The 19,996-nt window shown below is 41.8% G+C and overlaps 1 protein-coding gene across 2 annotated transcripts in view; it reads right to left on the bottom strand.

Annotated features, from left to right (window-relative positions):
* Window positions 1–1,110: 1,110 nt before the first annotated feature.
* FAM180A (family with sequence similarity 180 member A) overlaps window positions 1,111–19,996 on the bottom strand; it is an 85,359-nt gene continuing 66,473 nt past the window's right edge. For both annotated transcript variants that reach the window (XM_056341383.1, XM_056341382.1), the window contains 2 exons: window positions 4,972–5,072; window positions 1,111–4,004 (listed from right to left, as the gene is read on the bottom strand). In XM_056341383.1, the coding sequence (XP_056197358.1) occupies window positions 3,663–4,004; window positions 4,972–5,072 (443 nt within the window). In that variant the 3' untranslated portion in view covers window positions 1,111–3,662. The remainder of the gene's footprint in view (window positions 4,005–4,971; window positions 5,073–19,996) is intronic.

Below are 19,996 nucleotides of genomic sequence, written 5' to 3'. Positions count from 1 at the left end.
ATCTCTGTACTGATCCATTTGCCCACAGTAACCGTACGATTCAGACTCAAACTGAGAATTTTTAGGCTTTCCACTCTAGTCTTCTAGTGGAGAAACATTTCTACAACTCTGCCATTATTAATGCTTTCTGTGGGGCAGAAAGTACTGGAGATTTAGGACTGAATCCCTTGTACGGATTCTGTGCTGCACGACCTGTAGATGGCCATCTGTTTGCCCTGTACCTCATAGGAAGCCACACACCTAGGATCTTCCATGCTCCCAAACCTTGCTCGCCTATCATCTCCTCATACTCTGCTGTCAGACACAAACTGGGCTCCCCAGACTGGACTGCAATGCCTGTGTGACACTGAGCCCTGGAGAACTGGCAAAGGCAGACCTGCAAAGGAGTCCGATATGCAGGGTGAATTCTTCCTGGAATTAGTAATTATCCAAGACTGTGTAATGTTTCTATACCTTGGAACCTCCATCACGCAGCAGAACCTTGGGACCCTTCAGGCAAATTTAGCAATTGGTTCTGGAATCAAAAATATAGCTAATGTGAAGATATGGGGTTAGCCAATACAGTCAGAGGATTTATATCTGTTTTGTCAGTTGTTTCAGAGAAACTAAAATAATGTATAAAATACTCAAAAAATTAAAAATGCTTTATTTTAAATCAAAAAAGTCTATGCTTTATTTCACTTTTTTATGATCTGTAAGGTCAAAGGATTGATAAAAGGTGCTATTTAGGGGCAATGGCTCTTTACCCCATGAGAGATGGACTGTCTATAAACATGATTTAGTTTGAAGTGATGAGATGCAAACTGAGAACTGAGCTAGGGAGCAAGAAACCTATGGCTGCATCTTAAGCAATACTGAGAGAGGAAAGCTGCCCTAAGCCCAAAGAGCTGCCCTGAGGCAGATTGCTCATTTCCACTTGAACTCTGGAAAAAGGAGGCACTCATTCCTATTTATTACCTCCTCCTGCCCATCAGAGGGAAGGTCTGTTCCCTATTCTCTCCTGTACTGTTGCTCCCATGAAGAGTTTTGCAGGCTGAGGTAACCAATTACTCAAGCTACAAGCTGTTAAATAGTAAATCTACTGCTGAAATCAACACAATACAAAAACAATTAGTTTTATGTAGAATATTTTTATTATTACATTGATCGTCTCAGTTAAATTAACCTGGGCAGTCCGAGCACATTCCCAAGGAATAGATCTTTTTCCTACACTACACACAGTAATGGGAGGAGGGAAACAAACTCAGAAAAACTATCTTCTGCTGAGGAGATAAACGTTTCTATTACCAATTTGTAAGGTACAGTAAGGTATATATGCCATAGGGGATGATCCAATATTCAGAATTATCGGTAATTATTTTCCATGGGATACTTATGATTAGTAAACTCTGCCTGCTAAACAGTCCTGTTGTGGGGTGAGGAGTGTGACTAGGAGGCATTTCTCTGGATGGTGACTGCTAACAATACTTGCTTTGGTGCTCTCTGGTTATTTTTGCAGGTTTGGCATCACTGGCTGTAAGGGATTTATGAATTGCCCGGGTTCCAGACTATTCCAGCAAGTGCTGCTTCAGGGAGCCAAGGAGAGCTGGAAAGGCAGAAGTGCAGTCCATGGCGTTTCCCCTCCATGTGTTTGTGAAGCATGGCGTAAGAAGAAAACACAAACAGATCATCAGTGTTGATGCTGAAAGCTTAAAGCGCAAGGCTGATTTGTGGGTGCTGAGCTGTGTGTGCACATAGAGGAGACAGAGGTACTTGTGGCTCATAGCTTTGTGGCTGAGCTTCTCAGTTTCATTTGCCGTATGCCGGCCAGTCTTTGAAGATGGCCAAGAAACATCTTCAGGTTTAAAAGTGCACCTACACATATGTGCGTCTCAATGCAAACATGCATGCTCATGCATACACATACAGAAGCTGCTGGGTGAAACAGGGCTGTCTGTGTCTTTTATAGGCCCTTTGCCCAGCTGCTTATGCCATTGTCAGCCTGCCCCTAAAGCTGCTGTCTTCCCACATTCCCACAGGTGATTGCCAAACCCAGTGCACTCTGACTGCTTGCACTATTTGCTGTTTGCTGCAACAAGGTGGTGCTGGATCAATTTTTTCAGGTCCAGTCCTTGGGGTATCCCTGTTAAGGGACACTGAAGAGTTCATTCCTTTTGCTCAAGTGATGCAAAAGAAATTAATCACGATTCAGAAACAGGGTTGGAACCCTCAGTTCACTTTTACACCTTCAGGGATTTGTGATTTGGGCCTGTATCCTTAAGATATGATGCAAGTAGAGAGATAGTGTTGGTATGAAAGGTGAAATAAATGTTCAGATGTTTTTCTGTGCTTTGGAAGTAGAAGCACCTCTAATTACAATAGAGAAACAGAGTTCATATAATTTTTTCACAAAAAATAGAGGAAAATGCTTTAGAATAGTTTGGATCTCTCATTGCTAGTCAGCTATCTGACAAGATATATATATCTCCTTTTTATCTCCGTCTTCTGTCCGTGATTTTTTTCCAGTTTATAATAATCAGTTGCACTATTTCTACAAACAATTTTTGCTGTAAACAAGTACTGCTTTTCCGCTGCTCCAAAATTCATAATTCCCACAACTGGATTGGTGAATGGCCTTTTCTGCTAAGTGGTTGGATGCAATTTTTTCCTGACTGAACAGTTTAGGATTCTTCCATGTACTCAGCACTTAAGTGCACACGCATACATGAACACACACACACATACACACAAGTGGATATATAGTTTGCTATCAAAAATGAGCCACACTGCTAAATTCAGCACCAGTTATGTTTTAATGCACCTTCCTCCCTTGCCTCAGGGGATTCTGAAGTATGGGTTTAGGTGACCTACTAGTTCAAGTGATAGAACCAGGAAAAATGGGTCATCATTAAATTAAACAGGGTCTTTGTCTTGCCTTTGACTTCACTGAGAACAAATCCATGTTCCTGTCAAAAGACAAGGAGCAGAAACACGGTCATGCAAATAATGAAAGAATCATTGCAGACTGTTTGGGAGGGTGGCTCTATGAAGCAGGCAATATGTTCACAGGCATTGTTTACTGCTGGTGTTCACAATGCCCTTTGTCTTCTGCAGATGTTATTGCCATTAAAAACCGGCTCAGCCAAATGAAGTGAATCAGACAGTGCTTATTTACAAGAATACTTGGAATGAATAATAAGTGGCATAATTTCTGAAGACTGAAAGTTATGAAACCTCTTCTACTTATAGAGGACTTTTGCATTTCTGTATAATATTCTTTTACTGGCCAACCAAAATATGAACTTGTTTCCCCAGCTAGGAAAGCAGCATTCTCCAGCACATACACTTAGGTACGTGAGCACAAGGATAGTATACTTATGTATTGCTTATAGGAAACCCACAAGATGACACAAGGGCATATCTGTCTGGCATGTACACCGGACTCCCTACTTTGCCTGTCACAGAATGTGCCTCCAAGTGAGCACAAAAATTGAATTCCCAAGACAACATTTTTTCCCATTTAACATGGAACTATAAAGTGGATTCCACAAGAGGGAGCTAGAAAACAAATAATCTTTTGAAGCAGGCTATTAAAACTCTTTATAGAATAAAGTGGTGGACGTGCTACGTGTCCCTTATCAACCAGAAGAGGTGGCTGAGTTGTCGTTGCATCAAGTCTCCCACTATGATGGCTCTTTGTTGTATGGGAACATCAAGTCGTGCTTCAGCGCTTTGTAAAGATTGACAAAGGATTCAGCCCAAGCGTCTTTCTGGTGCCCCTGGGACTGAGCAGCCCTGTAGGCTGTATAGACCATGGTCAGCACTGTCCTTTCAAAGTCTTCTTTCTTGAGGACCCTTGGGTAGGAAGACAGCCTGCTACTCAGCCTGCGGATCTCTGTGATGCTCTTGGGAATAATCTCATTGCAGATGGTGTCAAACTCAGCAGCCTTCCTCAGTGAAGCAAGCTCCTCATCTTTGATGGAGATCCTCTGACCTTTGTCAATGTCAAGCTCAGCTAAAAGAAACTGGTACAAAATCAGAACACAGAAAGCTATTTATCTTTTCCAAGAGAATCTAGGCAAAGTAAATGTGAATTATCAACATGTCCATAGGTCTTTATTTTAGGTCAAATGGAGACAAAATTCTCATTGCACTGGCTGGAGTGAGGCAGACCAGAAAGGCTCTATGTGAACTTCAGACTCCTGTATTACCCACCTGGGAAACTTAGAGACAGGCTATGGGGAAAGGAGAGAGGAAAAGGAAAAAGCAGGTAGTCTTGTGTTGTCCAAAACAGGCATGGGTTGCTGCTGGTGCCACATGGGAATTAGAGAGGTACAGGCAGCAGCACAGCTGGGAAAAGCTCTTTACCCTGCCAGGGATAGCAGTAGTGGCCTAGCTCTGTGTGACAGACCACAGCAGTGGCTTCCCAGCCTGTCTCCCCTGTTTGGACATCCAATCCCAGTTTCTCAGGGTGTGGGATAGATAGATTTGACCCGTATACCTTCTTCAGGTGGGCAACTCTCCCTTAGCTAACTGTATGACACTGTTCCAGACTATGCATTATATCTGCAGTCTCCACTGCTGTGAAAGTGGGGACCTGAATCATTTTGAAGTGAAACAGTCATGCCCTTGGGACTACTTTGCAATGACTGATACTTGTGCCTTTAATGATCTGAACAAATAATTTGGGACTGAGACTTAGACCAAAGAATTTAAACGCATTGTGTTGTTAGTACGTAACTCTTCTGGATAAGATTGAGCTACAACCCACATTTGAGGTACTGCAGGCAACTGCTGCCTGCTTAAGTGTTGAAAGAGCCAAGTTTGTCATATATATGTCTGTTCCCTGCCTTCTGCTGAGCTATTACATAGCCAGCACTGGTTTTATTGCTGGGATGAGGGAAAGTGTCATGAAGGTGGATAACCCCCATATGGACAGTCACCACAGTCTTGGTTAGGGCTTAAGGTACCATCTGCTCCCATATACCGAACCTCATAAAGCAGGACCACATCTTCCAGCGAGTTTTGTAGCACTGGGTTAAGGAAGCCAGCTGAAGACCTCTTGAATCGCTGAGCAGCTGGGAAAAGCATAGCTGGAAAATAATAATGGGAAAAGAGAAATTCCATAGAGTAGCAAACACTGAAAAGAGGAAGCACTTTTCAATAGTAGATTCAACAAAATTACAGCCTGTTGGAAAGATTTACAGTGCAGTACAACTGTGTAGCATGGACTGCTTAGACAATAATCTACTAGGGATGGAGGTTAACTGTTTGTCCTGTATACAGTGGCTAACACAGAGCGGTTTATAATCCAGGCCTAGTCTGAGGTGCAGCCGCGGTGTAAGGAATAATAATGATAACCATCACATCAACATTGCCTGAAATATTCCTTCTTCTTCTCAAAACATGTATTTTCATTTCATGCTCTGCAAGGGGGAATCAACAGCAACCCTCAAGAAAGCCCACTTTATTCAGGCCATTCTCCCACTGTCACACTTCTAAGACTACATTTCTCCTGGTTTCAGCTGTCTAACAGTTGATCTCCTTAGCTGATTGAGACAACTCCTACAGAGAGTAGGTAATCTCATCTGTCCTGGGCATATATGTCTGGAAGAGTGACTCACCCTTTGGAGATGTCTGTGTCTATTCACTGAGCCTGTTACGAGCTTAGACAAGACAGCTACGTTCAATGAGGTGAATCAAAATTTGTTATGATGTTAATACTTCACAGTGTTACACCTAGAAACAACAAAGTCTGCTATGATCGGGTATTTATTCACCACTGTGAAATGTAATACAGATATTGTCTCAGGGAAATGAGACAGAAAACATACGTATAGCCCCTGAACTCAGCACCCCAGTGAGGTAGACCGTTTGTGGAATCAATGGCCTGTACATTATATATATATATAATATATATATATATAGAGTATATAGAGTATAGAAAACATCTGATGCTACATTACAGACCACCTAAATGCTTTGAGTTGCTAACTAGATTACTAACCAGGTAACTAAGTACTATTAAAAGGTGTAAGTTCCTTTCAGAGCAGAGGGGGAAAACTCTGGGTTTTTTTAATGTTAAGTGTATATGTTTTAGATGTTGATGTTTAGGTAACCATAGTTTGGATTTGTTGGATTTTTTCTAACATTCAGGAACAGGAAGGGTTTTTCAAAGCTGTGCTTATGTTCCTCATAAACTTAACTTCTCAACTTTAACTGTTGTTTACCAATAGACAAATTTGGAAACCAGTTAAAAAAAAATGAAGAAAACACCTTTTGAGTGGTATTATGATCCCTCCTCCAAAATTTGAAGTTCTGCAATTGAGTAACATTTAATGGAACATACAGCTTACTCTGAATTTCTGAAAAGTTTAATCCCACCTTCTCTGTACCAGATTTTTTTCCATTAAATATTTTTACTAGATCAGTTTTGTCTTGTTTTGCCAAAGTTCTTGTGATGGATTTTGCATGCTGCCTGTAGAAAACCTGAATGTCATTTAAAGCTCTCTCTGCTGGGCATGCAATGAAAGTTGGAGCCACTGTAATTATTTTATGGAAAAGTTGTCCCTGCTCCCTGACTATATGGTTCCTCAGACAATTTGCCTCTTTGATTACCCAAGCAGATCACAAATATGCAATTGCTTCTAGACTCTGAAGCCTAAATGCAGTCCTGTTTCCTGGGCCATTGCCAGCTGTTGACTTTGTTAAAGTTTGACTTGTTAATGATATTTAAGTTCTAGTAATGCAAGGAGAAAGAAACCAGACCCTCAGAGATTGTGTTAATTACGACCTTTACTATCTAGCATAAGGAAAATTAATTGGGATAATACTAGGTATGAAGTAATTCACGCCTGACCCAGCAACGTGTGTTTTGGCCTTGAATTAGCTAGGGAATATACAATAGGTAAAACAGTTTGTTAAATTGCAATAAACATACTGCAGCTGGATACTACTAACTGTAAATGTATCCTGCAGGAATGGGCTTCAGGCATTTTGGTAAGACACCTGCAGAGCTTCCTATTGGATCCATGTGAGTTTAGATTAAAACTTGTTTAAATAATAGAATAGTACCTGCAGGATATGTGACTAAAAGCCTGAGGGAATGAATGCACCAAGTAAAAGAACACAGATGTTGAAAAGGACTTGGTTTCTGCAGTAGCCTTTCTGCAGCGTGATGCCTTTACCGCCCAAGCATTTTGTCTGGCCCAGCTGAGGAGGTGATGAATTTGGGAAAAGTCACATGCTGCCTTCAGATTCTGCTCTGTGGGAGTGTTTGCCTAGCTGACCACTGGCAACTGGGGCTATACCCATTTTCTGTTGTTGCTCCATCACTGATGTTCACCTCTCTCGCTCAGAGCTTTGCTGAGATACACTGGAGATAATCCATCTCTTGCTCTGGGCAATTTGAGAATGCAATTGAGTGCATATGTTGAAACTTCAAGCACTAATTGCTGAGTAATTAAAACTTTTATTACCAAGCAATTAAAACTGTAATTACTAAGCAGCTGGCAGAAATCCAGTCCATAATGATGACAATTCATTTTTATCTTTTAGATGCCCTTTCAGTGGAAAAAGCCTCAGAGTACAGAATACCTCTACATATGCAGATGGTTTACATCTGAAATATTCTCTAAGCCATGGAAAAATGTTGCATCTTGATTCAGTGCTGTCATGCTCACTGTCATCACACCAATTGCTTTTAGCTTTCAGGCCAAATGCAGATTCCCACCATGGAGCTGAACTAGGAGTTATCAGAACCAGCCCATCATCAATCACCCAGAAAAGCCTCAATGAAGGACTTGCACAAAAATGAATGCCATATTATCAATTTAGTATTGACCTACTTGCTGAATCACAGGTAACACCTCAGAAAGCAGCTTGGTTTTTCTACCCAGCTGTTCCCAGTGTAACGTGGATTAGGTTAGGAGATTCAAAGGTGCAAGAGCCTGAACTGCTATACTGTGAAAAAGGACTTTGTATGCGTGTCAGAAGCTTGCCATCCTCTGTAGGGACCAGGCTAGCTCTGACTCCTTGATCTCACTATCTTGTTCCCAAAACACATCAAACTTTGTTACAGTTCTTAGAGACTCTGCTCAGGAACTGTTTTGTATTTGTCATGGTGATCGGATTTTCCTGAGCCACATTTTATTTCAGTCCTTCCCTTTCTCTTCCTGCACAGTAGTCAAATCCTTCCACCATCACTCCCTCCACAGTCCTTTCCATAAATTCGCCAGTTCCTCCAAAACTGTGTGAGCATTTAGAGCAAGCACTCTCTGATTTTCATTACCCTGACTTAATACGCATGTAAGTTAAGCACAAAAGCTAAGACAGAGGAATACTTGCAGCCAGTTTCTGCATTTAGTAATTGCAAATTCCACTTGAAACTTTTGTGCTGACATGACTTCTTCCTGCATTTACTTCCATCTCTGACATGAATTAGCCGGGCAGTAGCAAATATAGCAGAGGAGTGTTACTGTGACTTTCCATCTCTTTACTATTTACTTCCCCAAGGGGTTTCCCTGAAAAGCTGTGAAGCAATTATATCATAGGAAGATGCATCCAATGTGTGTCATTTATATGTTGATGTTGCAGCCAATGGTTTCAACGGCAATACCCATGAATGTCCAAAAGGCAGAGATCCCTGATCAGTACTGACAGAGACAGCTCAACCCAGTGATCTCTGAAGTCATTTATTGATTTAGTGTTTTTACTTCTCATACAAATGCGTCAAGACATCTCCAATGGAGATGTGGGTGTTTCTGTCCTAGGGACTGAGCAGTCACATAACAAAAAGCTTATGATCCACAGAGGTAGGAAAAACAAGGTTATTGTTATCCTTACTGAAAACATTTTCTATTATATATCTGTGTACTACCAGGCTCATCCTCGTCCAAATTCCTTCTTCAGACAGGCTTTAGGAGTGCTCCCTGATCTGACCTCCCTCGTTGCCCACTGAAGCCTCAGGGCTAGAGGTGGCTGGGAGCACTGTGCCCGAGTGCAGCCACCCGCTCCCAGCCCACCTGCCGACCCTGAACGGCCTCATCCTGTGCCCTGGAGTGCACCACTGCTTGTGCCTGGAGATGGTGGGCAGCCAGAAAGTCTAGTCCGAAGGGCGGCTACAAATGCCTGTCAAAACGTGGTACAGGAGTCCCTGTCTTCTGCACTGCTCACTGCAGGAGCCCGTCCAGTCTCCTATGGCTCTGCTAACTCAACTTGACTTCTCCTTCAGGACTAGCTGGATTTTTAAACAAAAGCTGGAGATATTGGCCTGCTTCTAACAATTCAACTCATGACAGCTTAGAAATTTTACGGTTTAAACATAATGTCGGATCTGAGGCTGACAAGAGCTTTATTTTATAGATGTTTTTATCTTTCTTAAGAACTGTACCAGAATTTTCTGGACCTCATTAGCCACATGAAAAACATTTGTGATCCTCTTCCAGATTTTCTGTGCAGTTTCACTGGTGAGGGTACAGGTGCTTAGTTTTTCTTTCCAGTTCACATTCCTGCTTCTGATTTCCCACTTGCTACCTTTGATGTGTTTGCTCAATAAGTATGGAGCATAGCTGCAGGAGTGCTCCATTATTTGTTCATCATCAATACCCTTTTCTTCTCCTGTAGAAAGGCATGAAGGCAAGAGCAGGAATCAGGCCCTGTGCAGATCATTGCTCCAAAGCACGTACATCTCCCTGGTGCTCCAGGACATGAACACAGTTTAATTGGGTCATGACTCAGTAAGAATTATTTTGATTGACTTCAGGAGCAAGGAAAAGGGCTATCTCATTGCTTCAGTGGGACTCCTTTCATGAAGGACAGGAGAAGGAAAGGAAAAAGTACTTGTGGGCCGAAACTCCTGACTCCCTGCAAGCAAAGCAAAGGAGTCACCCGTTGGTGTAGGGAAAATCAGTGGCCCAGCTGGAGTTGTCCTGTAATCCAAACTCAGCCAGCAGGCTGCCAGTTGTGTTCTCATGTCTTAGGTTTCTAGGGCCTGAATCAAAAGAAACTCATTAAAATAATTTCTTTGGGCATCACTGTCTTCCTGGGACCAGCCCCCTATTTCTGGGAACACAAGGTAGGGAGCAGTTGCACAAGCAGCAGCAGTTCCTGCTCAGTGATGGACCTAAAAAGGAAAAGTGATCTCTGAAACTCCTTTATGTGTTTGCCAGCAGTCGTAACAGGGATTAATAGGGCTCTGCAAAGTCATATCCACTCAGATCACCACAACTGTCTTTTTACTGCAAGCTCACAACCGCACCTTAATAGTGAGAAACTTCTACAAGCTCAGCAGCACATCCAGCTTGATCTCTCATAGCAAAAGTTTCCCTTTCCTGCTCAAAGCTTTTGAAGTCGAGACTCCTAAGCCTCAACAGAAAGAAGTTAATGCATCCTAAGTTATAACGACAGCAATTTCTTCTTATTTGGCTTTATTTTATCGGTAAGCAATAAAATGATTTACTGCTGGATGAACCTATTTTGATGCAGAGACTGCTGGGAAGTTCCTAAAAGTCATTATTGATGTTGTTCTTTGGGCAAATGCCTGAAGAAATGCTCACAAGCAGATTTTCTTTAACGGTGTATGGGAAGCACTGGTTTGAACTCAATCTCTATATTTCTCCTTGAACATGTACTTGCAGAAGAGAAGAGTACATGAGTGTCAAAGTTGACATACCCTTGACAAAGGCTTTTTGTTTCATGTTCTTCTTTGATCACCTTACTTATGAGGGTTTACTATCAGACGAGAAGTATATTTTATACATATTTATTTCTGTCAGATGACTCTTTGGTGGGTCCTTATGCTGAGTTACTCCATTGCTAGAGTGACAATTCACTGTCCCCAATTTACTGCCTCAGGCTGTATGAAATACCTGTCCTTACCATCCTGCAGTCAAACTCACTAAATATTTTTCTGCCCTGAGCAACTACCTGCTTTGTGCTTGCAGCAGATCTTGATACCAGAAGCATTGCTTCCCCCAGGGTGAAGTCATGTTGACCTATAAGAGGCATGGTGGGCAGTGAAAGTAGTCATGTAAATCACAAAAAGTGCAGTGATAGTGAGTGGTGATCAGGCTTTATGCATAGTAATCCCATCCTCATTTACTTCTTGTGCTGCACTTGCCTCATCGCCAGAAGGACACACGTTCACCATCTGCAAGGTGCTTGTACTGCCCTGGGCCTGCAGTCGCTGCCAGGGCAGAGCCTGGGCTGTGGCTGGCCCTGCAACGGGGCATGCTCAGGCATAACTCCTCCATGTTTCCTGACCTTTGGCTTTTCTGTGTCAAACTGCTATGTTAGAAATTATTGAACACTTTGCCCTGGCATAGGAGAAATGGAAAGAGCGGGAAGCTGGAGGAAGAATAAGAGGAATAAAATAAGGGAAAACCTCACAAAAGCCTGGAAAAAAGAAGGGGAAAAAAAACCCACTGCAGTGCTATAGGCTAGCTTCGGAAGCCTGTATCTGGAATTGCAGATACTCTCATAAGCAGCTCCCATGACAACAAGTGCAATGCAAAGGCTAGTGCATTCCAACTTTAATACATTTAAATCTCCATTATTGGGAGATTAAATCCCAATGCCCCTTAGGAGAACACAGCAGCAAGAGGGAGAAGACATTTTAATTACAAACCAACATGAACTAGCACATTTTTAAAAGCAGCTACCAAGAGAGTTTGCCTCTTCTTACTTCCAGCTCCTTATCCTAGCTATCTTAGCTCCCAAGACTAAAGTTAATAGTGGCAATGGTCTCTTTTTATTCCTGCCTGTTGGCAAAAAGTGAAAATAGGCATGTTTCTTCTTTAGTTATAAAAAGAATGGTTACAAGAAAAAAGCTCAAACTTGAAAGTATAAGTTTTTTCAATAAGGATGGAGGAAGTACATGTCCCTACAAAAGTTGGCAACAGGCAACACTGTTCTTAAGAAGAAAAAATATATCAGTTTAAAACTCTTAGAATTAATAGCAGATTGTATCAAATTCCTTAGTTTATCACATAATCATTTTTTTTCAAAGTGGCCTCTTACTAATTTATCTCGTTTTTAAGAAACACACATATTCTCAGTTCTATAAAACAGAACCCACTCCAGCCTACACTTCTGCACCTCATAAATGTCCTGAGATATGTTAGATGAGATTAAGCTGCAACAGAGTTTCTATATAAAAACTAGAGTGGAAATAGCCTTTCTAGCTACTTGGCATGAGTAAGAAAAGTAAAGGTGTATTAGAAAAAAAATCCACCGTTTATATTTACAGAAATAGGTATTGCTAGAGAAGGAAATGGTGCATCTGAGCCTGTGTTTGTGAGAGGTGGAGGGTATTTTTTTCTTTTATGATTTAAGTAAAATGGTTTTAAAGCTATGACTAACATCAGCCAACTAAAATGGTCTGAGAATTTATTCCCTCAGATGGAATTTCCATTATGCAGCATTTTCACCTGTTTGCAGCCTGGAGCAATGTATGCTGTGTTATTTATTCTTCCCTTGGTCATAAGGAGCAGATCCTACCTGGTAATGTTTATGCTCACAAAAAAAGATGCAGTCAGCCAAAAGAAGCCTTTGATGTGCTGGTGTAAAGTTGCCATGGCATGGAGAGAAAAAATGCACACAGAGAAACTGAAGGAAAGAAGTGAAATATACTGTTATCCTTCAGTTTGCTGCTATATTACCAGGAACCGGGGATAGGCTATGGTGAACACTATATGAGTGAAGGGCTGGAATAAAGAAAGGAAATATCAACCCCGTTCCACAGGTTTAACACAGAGGCAATAAGTAATTTTGGTAACACAAGAAATTTCAGGCCGCGTTGGGAAATGAAAGAGTGCTTTACATCTCTGTCTTCATTGCAGGGTCACCTTTGCTTCCATATCTGTGTTGCTCACAACAGCCCTTATGCCAAGGCACAAAGCAATCTTAATTAAGCCCTTTTGAAAATGTTCCTTACAAATGAACAAGTGAAGGGATATAATGACACTCCAGTCTACTTCCATTTCTCCCAGGAAGGAACAGAGAATGAGGGAGTGAGGGAAGGAAGAAATACAGACACGTGTTGGCATTCCGGTGCTGCGCTGTGGGGAAGGACCCTAGGAGCAAAGTGAAGTGGATGACTCTCACATTGAAAAATGGAGTGAGAGCAAAAGAAATAAGGTGTGCTTCGCAGGAAAAGATAGAGCTGCAGCAGCTCCAAGAGGTCTGTGTCTTACGCTATTGCTGCTCAAAACCAGCTCGCTCTCTCCAGTTCTTTGCCCTTTTTATATTAGCAACATAGAGCCCAAAGGGGTGGGCTTGAGCCCTGCACCACCTCCCAGATACATATTTACACAGAGCTGACAAACTACGCATAGAGGAGAGATGTCTAGTAGTTAAGAATGTTTTTTTTTAATTGTGTTGTACTTTCTTTTTCAGCCAGGCTTCCCTGGTTTCTTGGCAGGCAGAGGTGGCTGAGTAGCTGGGGGTTTGCTGAGGCTGACCTAATTGCAGCTGCAGCTGCAAGGGGCAGTCCAGCACACCTGCCACCTGTGGGGCTTTTCTCTCCTTCCCTTTGTGCCAACACCACTTTGTGTGGTCACACAGTGAGCCAAGCCAGGGATCGATCGCGTCATGAATGGAAGGAAAAGCAAACCAAAAAGAATGATAGATTTTAGCTGTCTCACTCTCTATCACAGCTGCTACACCAGCAGCACCCCTTACATGTGAGAAACTCCCAGTGCAAGTGTGGTCCAGCTGCTCTTAAGACATTTGGTGATGATTCCAGTTTTCAGATGACATAAGGATGGACATCAGCCCTGGTTAAGGAAAAGCAGAAGCCCGTCCTCATGCCTACACACCCTTGATCTAGCCACCAAGCTCATGATCTCCTTTCTGTGGATGGCCACCTCGACTAGTGTAGTCTTTGATCCCGCTAGAGGTTAAGATCAGCTGTGGGACCACCAGATGCCAAACACTTCTTTGCACTCTATGCTTACATTACCCTGAACTTTTAACAGAGTATATTCAACTGGCACAAAGAATATCTAAAATTTATTCCAAGACCGGATGGTAAGAAAAGAATCAAAGGTCCAGTTTGAACCACAGACCTAGCAGGGAGCAGTATGAATTTTATTTCATAACCATAAATGACAGCTCAGATTCTTCAGTCCAAGTATTAACTGTTGTCATTGACTAGTTCCATAAAATGTCTATTCAGAGAGTAGAAACAATACCATGTACTTTATCTAAATGACCAACACTATGTAGGTTTAGGAGATCTCTTTGAAATTGTCTTGCCTTTTTATTTGGGACAACGGCAATGGCCCACTACAGGCTAATGAAAGAATTAGCAGATTTCCATCTCATGATGTCTTCCGGTTTGAACGATATGCCTTTTCAGAAAAAATGTGTTAACGAAACACAATGCATTGGATCTGTTGCAAGGGACACTACATGAAATGCTGTTCAGGTGGCCAAATTGAAAAAATACATAGGCATTCTGACTTTAAAATCTATGGCCATATGATCTGCAGATTTCTTGTTATTGCTAATTGAATTGTCCTGTGCTGAATTATCCTATGGGAACTGTCCCCCTGATGTCATGGAGCTGTTAGCTGAGGTGAAGAAAAACAAGAAATTATGAGGACCCTAGAATTATTCACTTAAACCATCTGTGAATAGTTTAAACTGACAAGTAAATTCAAGTGTTTGATGGTGGATCTAGGAACTGTTATTGAACTGATAGCAAACTATTTATTATTTTATTTGTGTATGAACTAATCACCCACATATAGTAGCACACATGCAAAAAAATAAGCTATTCCTCAAATTCACTAAGTATCAATACTGCAGCTCAAAACCGAGGAGAAATAAACAGTATGTTGACCATTTCTTCTCCTTCACATTAGAAAGAACCATAATTGTCTTCCCTTTTCTTTCAAATCCCCATCCAGGTTGAAATAATTTTTTAGGAGGAGAATTTATAAATTCCAGTTTTTTGCTTTCTCTGCTCTGGGATTTCACTTGCTCTTCAAAAACAGGGAAACCCCAGCTGCCTTTCCAGCTGTTCATTGAGCTCCAAATGTCAGTGCACCTGCTGCTGGTTTTCTTAATTACAAGAATATGTGCTGGGTGGAGAAAGTGTCAAAATCAGCCTTGCCCAATAAACAAAAAGCAGGGGTATCCTGGGTCCTTTTTGTGAGGAAATGAGTTGTTTCTGGAGACAATGCCTTTTCAAAACACTGTGTGTTTTCCAGTAGTGATGATAAAGACAAGAAGCCTGAGATGGTGGAGCCTCAGAACTCAAGATGGATTCAGGTATCTTTCTGAACTGAACTGGTACAGCTGTTTTGCCACCTGAGTGGAACATGAAGGGTGAAAGCTGTGCTGTAGCCCTGGGTACAAGGCAGGGGAGCCACATGTCTCTCCTGGAGCAGTGAGTGAGGGTCAGTGTGAGAAGTTGTCTATTCTGTCAAGTTCACACCTGCATGAATGCCTGGGCTCTGATATGTTAATTTCTGCATCTGCATGAAAATAATATTAAAAATTATTGCAACTCAAATATAATCATCCACAAAATCTAATCAGTGGATTTCAATGTGTGCAGACACAATGGTGGCCCAAGACAGTCTTTGTGATATTGCTAGAAACATAGCAAAGAAATCTGAAGGATGAATGCAAAATGGATTATTGATATAGCTGCCTTCCCCACTGTACATACATGCATATGGGATTTCTATTTTGCAAAGCTGTCATTTTTCCACTGTTCCTTGTTATTTCATACTCCTAAAATCTGACTATTCCTAGATCTTTCAGGTTTCACAATCTGCTGAAATAAAACTGAAACTGTTCTATAACTGGATTCACCATTAAATACAGAAATCTCTGCCAGAACTTTGAATATTGCAAATTGCTAAAGGCAGCTGGACACTGTGGGTGAGGTCCAGATGACCTCAGCTGGCACCACCAGCCCCGTGATGTTGCTCTGTGGGCAGCCAGGTCAGAGAGAGCCCTGTGCTGTGAAAGACATGCTTGGGATCAGAGGGAAGAGAAGAAGGTTAGATTCAGGCTTGCAGAAATCTTAAAGCCCACAAAATGACCCAAATATCTTGTTTTCTGAGGAGTGGGACCTGGAAGGCACCAAATGCTGACAGTTGCACCTGAAATTGATGGAAACTCAGCATCAACATCAAAACTAAACATCTGCTGCTGCTGCAGTTCCTGCCCCTGCGGATGCCGTCTCTCACTCTTCAACCCAAGAGGACCCTGCAATTTGATTCAGTGATATTCTTTCTTATCATACATTCTCTTCTCCTGGAGTCTTTTGGGCTGAAGTTGTGAAATAGATTTTGGCTTACAGGAAAATAGTCTAAGTAAATGTTTCAGGAAAATAAATGTTAATGACCTCATGTCCTAAATTTAGGAAGAAAAAATTTGGAGAAAGGGAGGAAGACTTGATTTCCAGTGACAACCTCTAGCATGTTGCTGACTGAAACCAGCTGGGAGTTTATTCTTTGATTTAACTCCTTTGTGCATGGGGACTGGTAAAGAAGACATTATTACTGTGGAGAAGCACTTTAGATAATCTGCTGTGAAGCATTCTAAATTTCAATCTGTTTTTTCCTGGATTGGGCTTTCTTCTTGCTAATTCAAACACTCTCAAGCTTGCATAATGACGCCTGCTTACTTTTTGCCAGCATGTATTCATTCTGTGGGTTGTCATTATAGGCTGCTAATGAAAAATCTTTTGGTCAAGCTGATATCTGTTGTCTTGTGCCTAGAGAAGCATTCCTTGCAAAGGTAGACTTCATCATATGATAATTCTGCATGACAGTTCTTCCTCGGCTTAGTACTGATGATGTCCCAGATAACTTACAGAGATTGTATAGATCTATAGATCTAAGAGAACTTATAGAGATCATCCCGCTATGAACATGTGATTGATAATCATGTCATCTTCATATGACTTCCTTTTGTCATATTAGGGATATTTCATTACTGGGTTTTGCCCTATAGATAAGAGATAATCATTGTCTGGGATACTGGAGCACGCTAATACAACAATCTAACCATTTGGAGGGGTAGACTGACATTTAGTGTGGCCACAAACTAAGGCAGGGACTACTTTTCCCCCTATTTTTACTTCTAAGTGTAATCTTAATTACACTCAGTAATCTTTAAGTTCTGTTTTGACCTCTGAGCAATGTGCAGATATTAAGGATGGAGCAGAATGCAAACCAGCTTGTCATGGCTGAGCTCCTTGGACACACTGGATTAGTAGCTGTCACCCATTGCATTGGGTTACAGTGAGAGGCTGGTGTGAGCACTCTGGTTTGTTGTGAAGGGGACACTCAGAAGGTGATTAATACCTTTGTTTAAATAATGTATGTGCTACTTTGTCAACAAAAGCACACATACGGAAATGCACTGCGTTTTGAAGACGGACAAATAAACCACCATATGTTCAAGTAGCTGTTCCCAGCTGAACTGCAGTGAGAACTAGCACGCTTTTCCACTTCAGTGGGCAGATGTTCAGGGAGTGCTGAGGTCCAGCATTGGGTTCAGCAGCATTCATACACAGAGGCATCAGCGGAGATACAATTGCTTCCTTGACAGTTTATGTCTTGTTTGGCAGCATGAACTCAACAGGAGTGAAAAACTCCTTTGGAACATCATAGATGGGTCTGAAAATCCAGCTAGACATGATGCACACTTCCATCTTTGATCACGTAAATAGAAAGGAGGGAGGGGTATAGAGTATATAAGACATATGATGAGTCGGTTGTATTTACCTCAGTGACAATTTTGTGCAAGTAAAAACGGAGCTCTTTGCCTTGACTGTGATATTTTACTTAAGAGCCCCCATCTTTTCCTTTGGGGATATAGGTGCACATGTTGTTCAGCACTGAAGTTCACCTCAGCTGGACCATGCTGGCCACGAGCAGCATGCACAGAGATTAGGGCTGGTATAACTGGATCCATGCTGAATTGATGGTCTGTGGCACACACAGTTAGTCATTCGGGGTTTGAAGGGCATCCAGAAATTCCCAGTAAATGTCCAACAGCCTGCTTTCTAAATACAATTTCTGGCTAGAAAAGGAGTGTCTTTCTAGGGAAATAGAATTCCTTATAGTATCTCTAACACTTAACTGTTTACCAGGCAGACTCTTTAAAGACAGACTTCATCAGCTGGAGCCCACAGCATTTCCCTGCTGTGATCATGAGAAATATCGCACCATGGCAAGACAAGCCCCTAGTCTGCAATAGTCACCTTGTGACTGTCTCATCTTTCTCAGTTCCATTGCTAAACATCCAAATTCCCTTCTCAGCTCTCTGTGTTCCTGGAGGATTCCCTTCATCCACTGCATGCAGCATTACTCTGACCTCAGCCAAGTAGCTGCTGTCTTCCCTCTGTGTAGCAGGGCTGGTTTTAGGGAGAGGTGGGCACAGTGAGAGGCAAGGACCTGGTACAGAAAGGCAGGAAGGTTAGATAAGGCAGCTAAAAATCCCAGGCCTGGGCCAGAAAGCAGATTTTGGCTGTTCTTGATGGTTGACAGAGGACACCTGGTAACTGTAGTCCATTCATCAAAACTGGGATCCTCTGAGCTGAGCTAGGACGCCGTGCTGCCTGTTTATTTCACCCTGGCTTCTCCCAGGCACTCTGTGTGGAATCAGGGCCAGGTCATCCTTGTCCTTCTGCTGGAGAGCCCAAGACAGCAGTCACACCCTGTCCCTTGCCACTTGAGCCTAATTGGGCCTGATTGTATCTGACTTTTGTCAATTGTACGTAATTCCTGTTATGGGATACCCCAGTGTGGAAAAAATCTTTGGGTACTTTTCTGTCCTTGAATCTTTGTGAGGACCCAGCTGAGCTTTAGATTTGCTAAGGACAAGTCAAGGTAAGTCAGCCTCTTTGAGCTGTTTATTAAAAACTCTAGTAGTAGAAAGCAACAGAAAAAAACAGTATATATGTTTTTATCATTAGACTTACTACCTTCAAAAACTTTCTGCCAAATTGGCATCATAATCCAGAAAACCAGAAGTTGCTGCAACTATGACAAATGAATGGTTTCACTTAACACATGCTGTACTATATTAGGATGTCTACAAGTAGTGTTTAACTGGAAATGGAATTTGTTCAATGCCAAGCCATGAATAATTACAGTAAATAAAAATGACACATGCCTTAAATGTCTTTTATTTTAGGAGAGGTCTTATGACTGAACAGTTCCCTTAGACATAAAATCTGCATTTAATAAAAAAAATTCAATAAACAATTATTTTGTGTTTCCTCAGACCCAGGCATAAACAGAAATGTAACGTCATGGCTGTGAGCATTATGAAAATCAGGGAGGAAACTGAGGGCTGGCAGAACTTGATCCATTCTTCCAGGGACTGACAGGGGGAAACAGGGACTTGTGCAGCTGTGACACTGTTACCATGACTGGCAATAACAGGGAAGCTTGACTAGTATTTATGGGAAATGCTGTAGCCTCATAGCCCTCTAAAAGAGCAAGTTTGTTGCAGTTTCTCTGGAATAAAGCAGGCAGTTTCTTGGGCAGGGGGACGAGTCTTTTTTCTTACCTACATAGTTTAGGAAGCTCAATGGGAAGGGGGTAAAAAAAAAAAAAAAAAAAATAGAGAGAGATGTGCAGAGTCCTCAACATATTGCTGATTCAGTAGCAGTAACTTCAACTCCTATACTGTCACCTATGGTGAACTACCTGGACTAATGTATCTCAATATTGTGGTGTACTGAGAGTCTGGTGGGGACCAGGAGCAAACACAACTCCTGCTTACATGCAAAAAAGGCAATGCCAGCTCCAGAGAAATGCAACCAATCCACGAGCCTGAGAAGCAGACAGATAAGATGCAGACCAGCTGTAGACCAAGTTCAAATGGGGCTGCATAACATGCTGACAAGGGTGTGAATGTTACCCTAATCTCAAATGTATGTGTGCTTTAATCTTTCCCATCCACATTTATCACAGTTTCTCTCTCCACACTTTTCCTTTCTCTTTCTTCTTTCCTCTCATTCACCCTACTTCCTTCTATTTGC

This window comes from Falco biarmicus, chromosome 5, assembly GCF_023638135.1.
Source record: "Falco biarmicus isolate bFalBia1 chromosome 5, bFalBia1.pri, whole genome shotgun sequence".
Taxonomy (NCBI): domain Eukaryota; kingdom Metazoa; phylum Chordata; class Aves; order Falconiformes; family Falconidae; genus Falco; species Falco biarmicus.
This window is presented reverse-complemented; position numbering and strand designations above follow the sequence as displayed.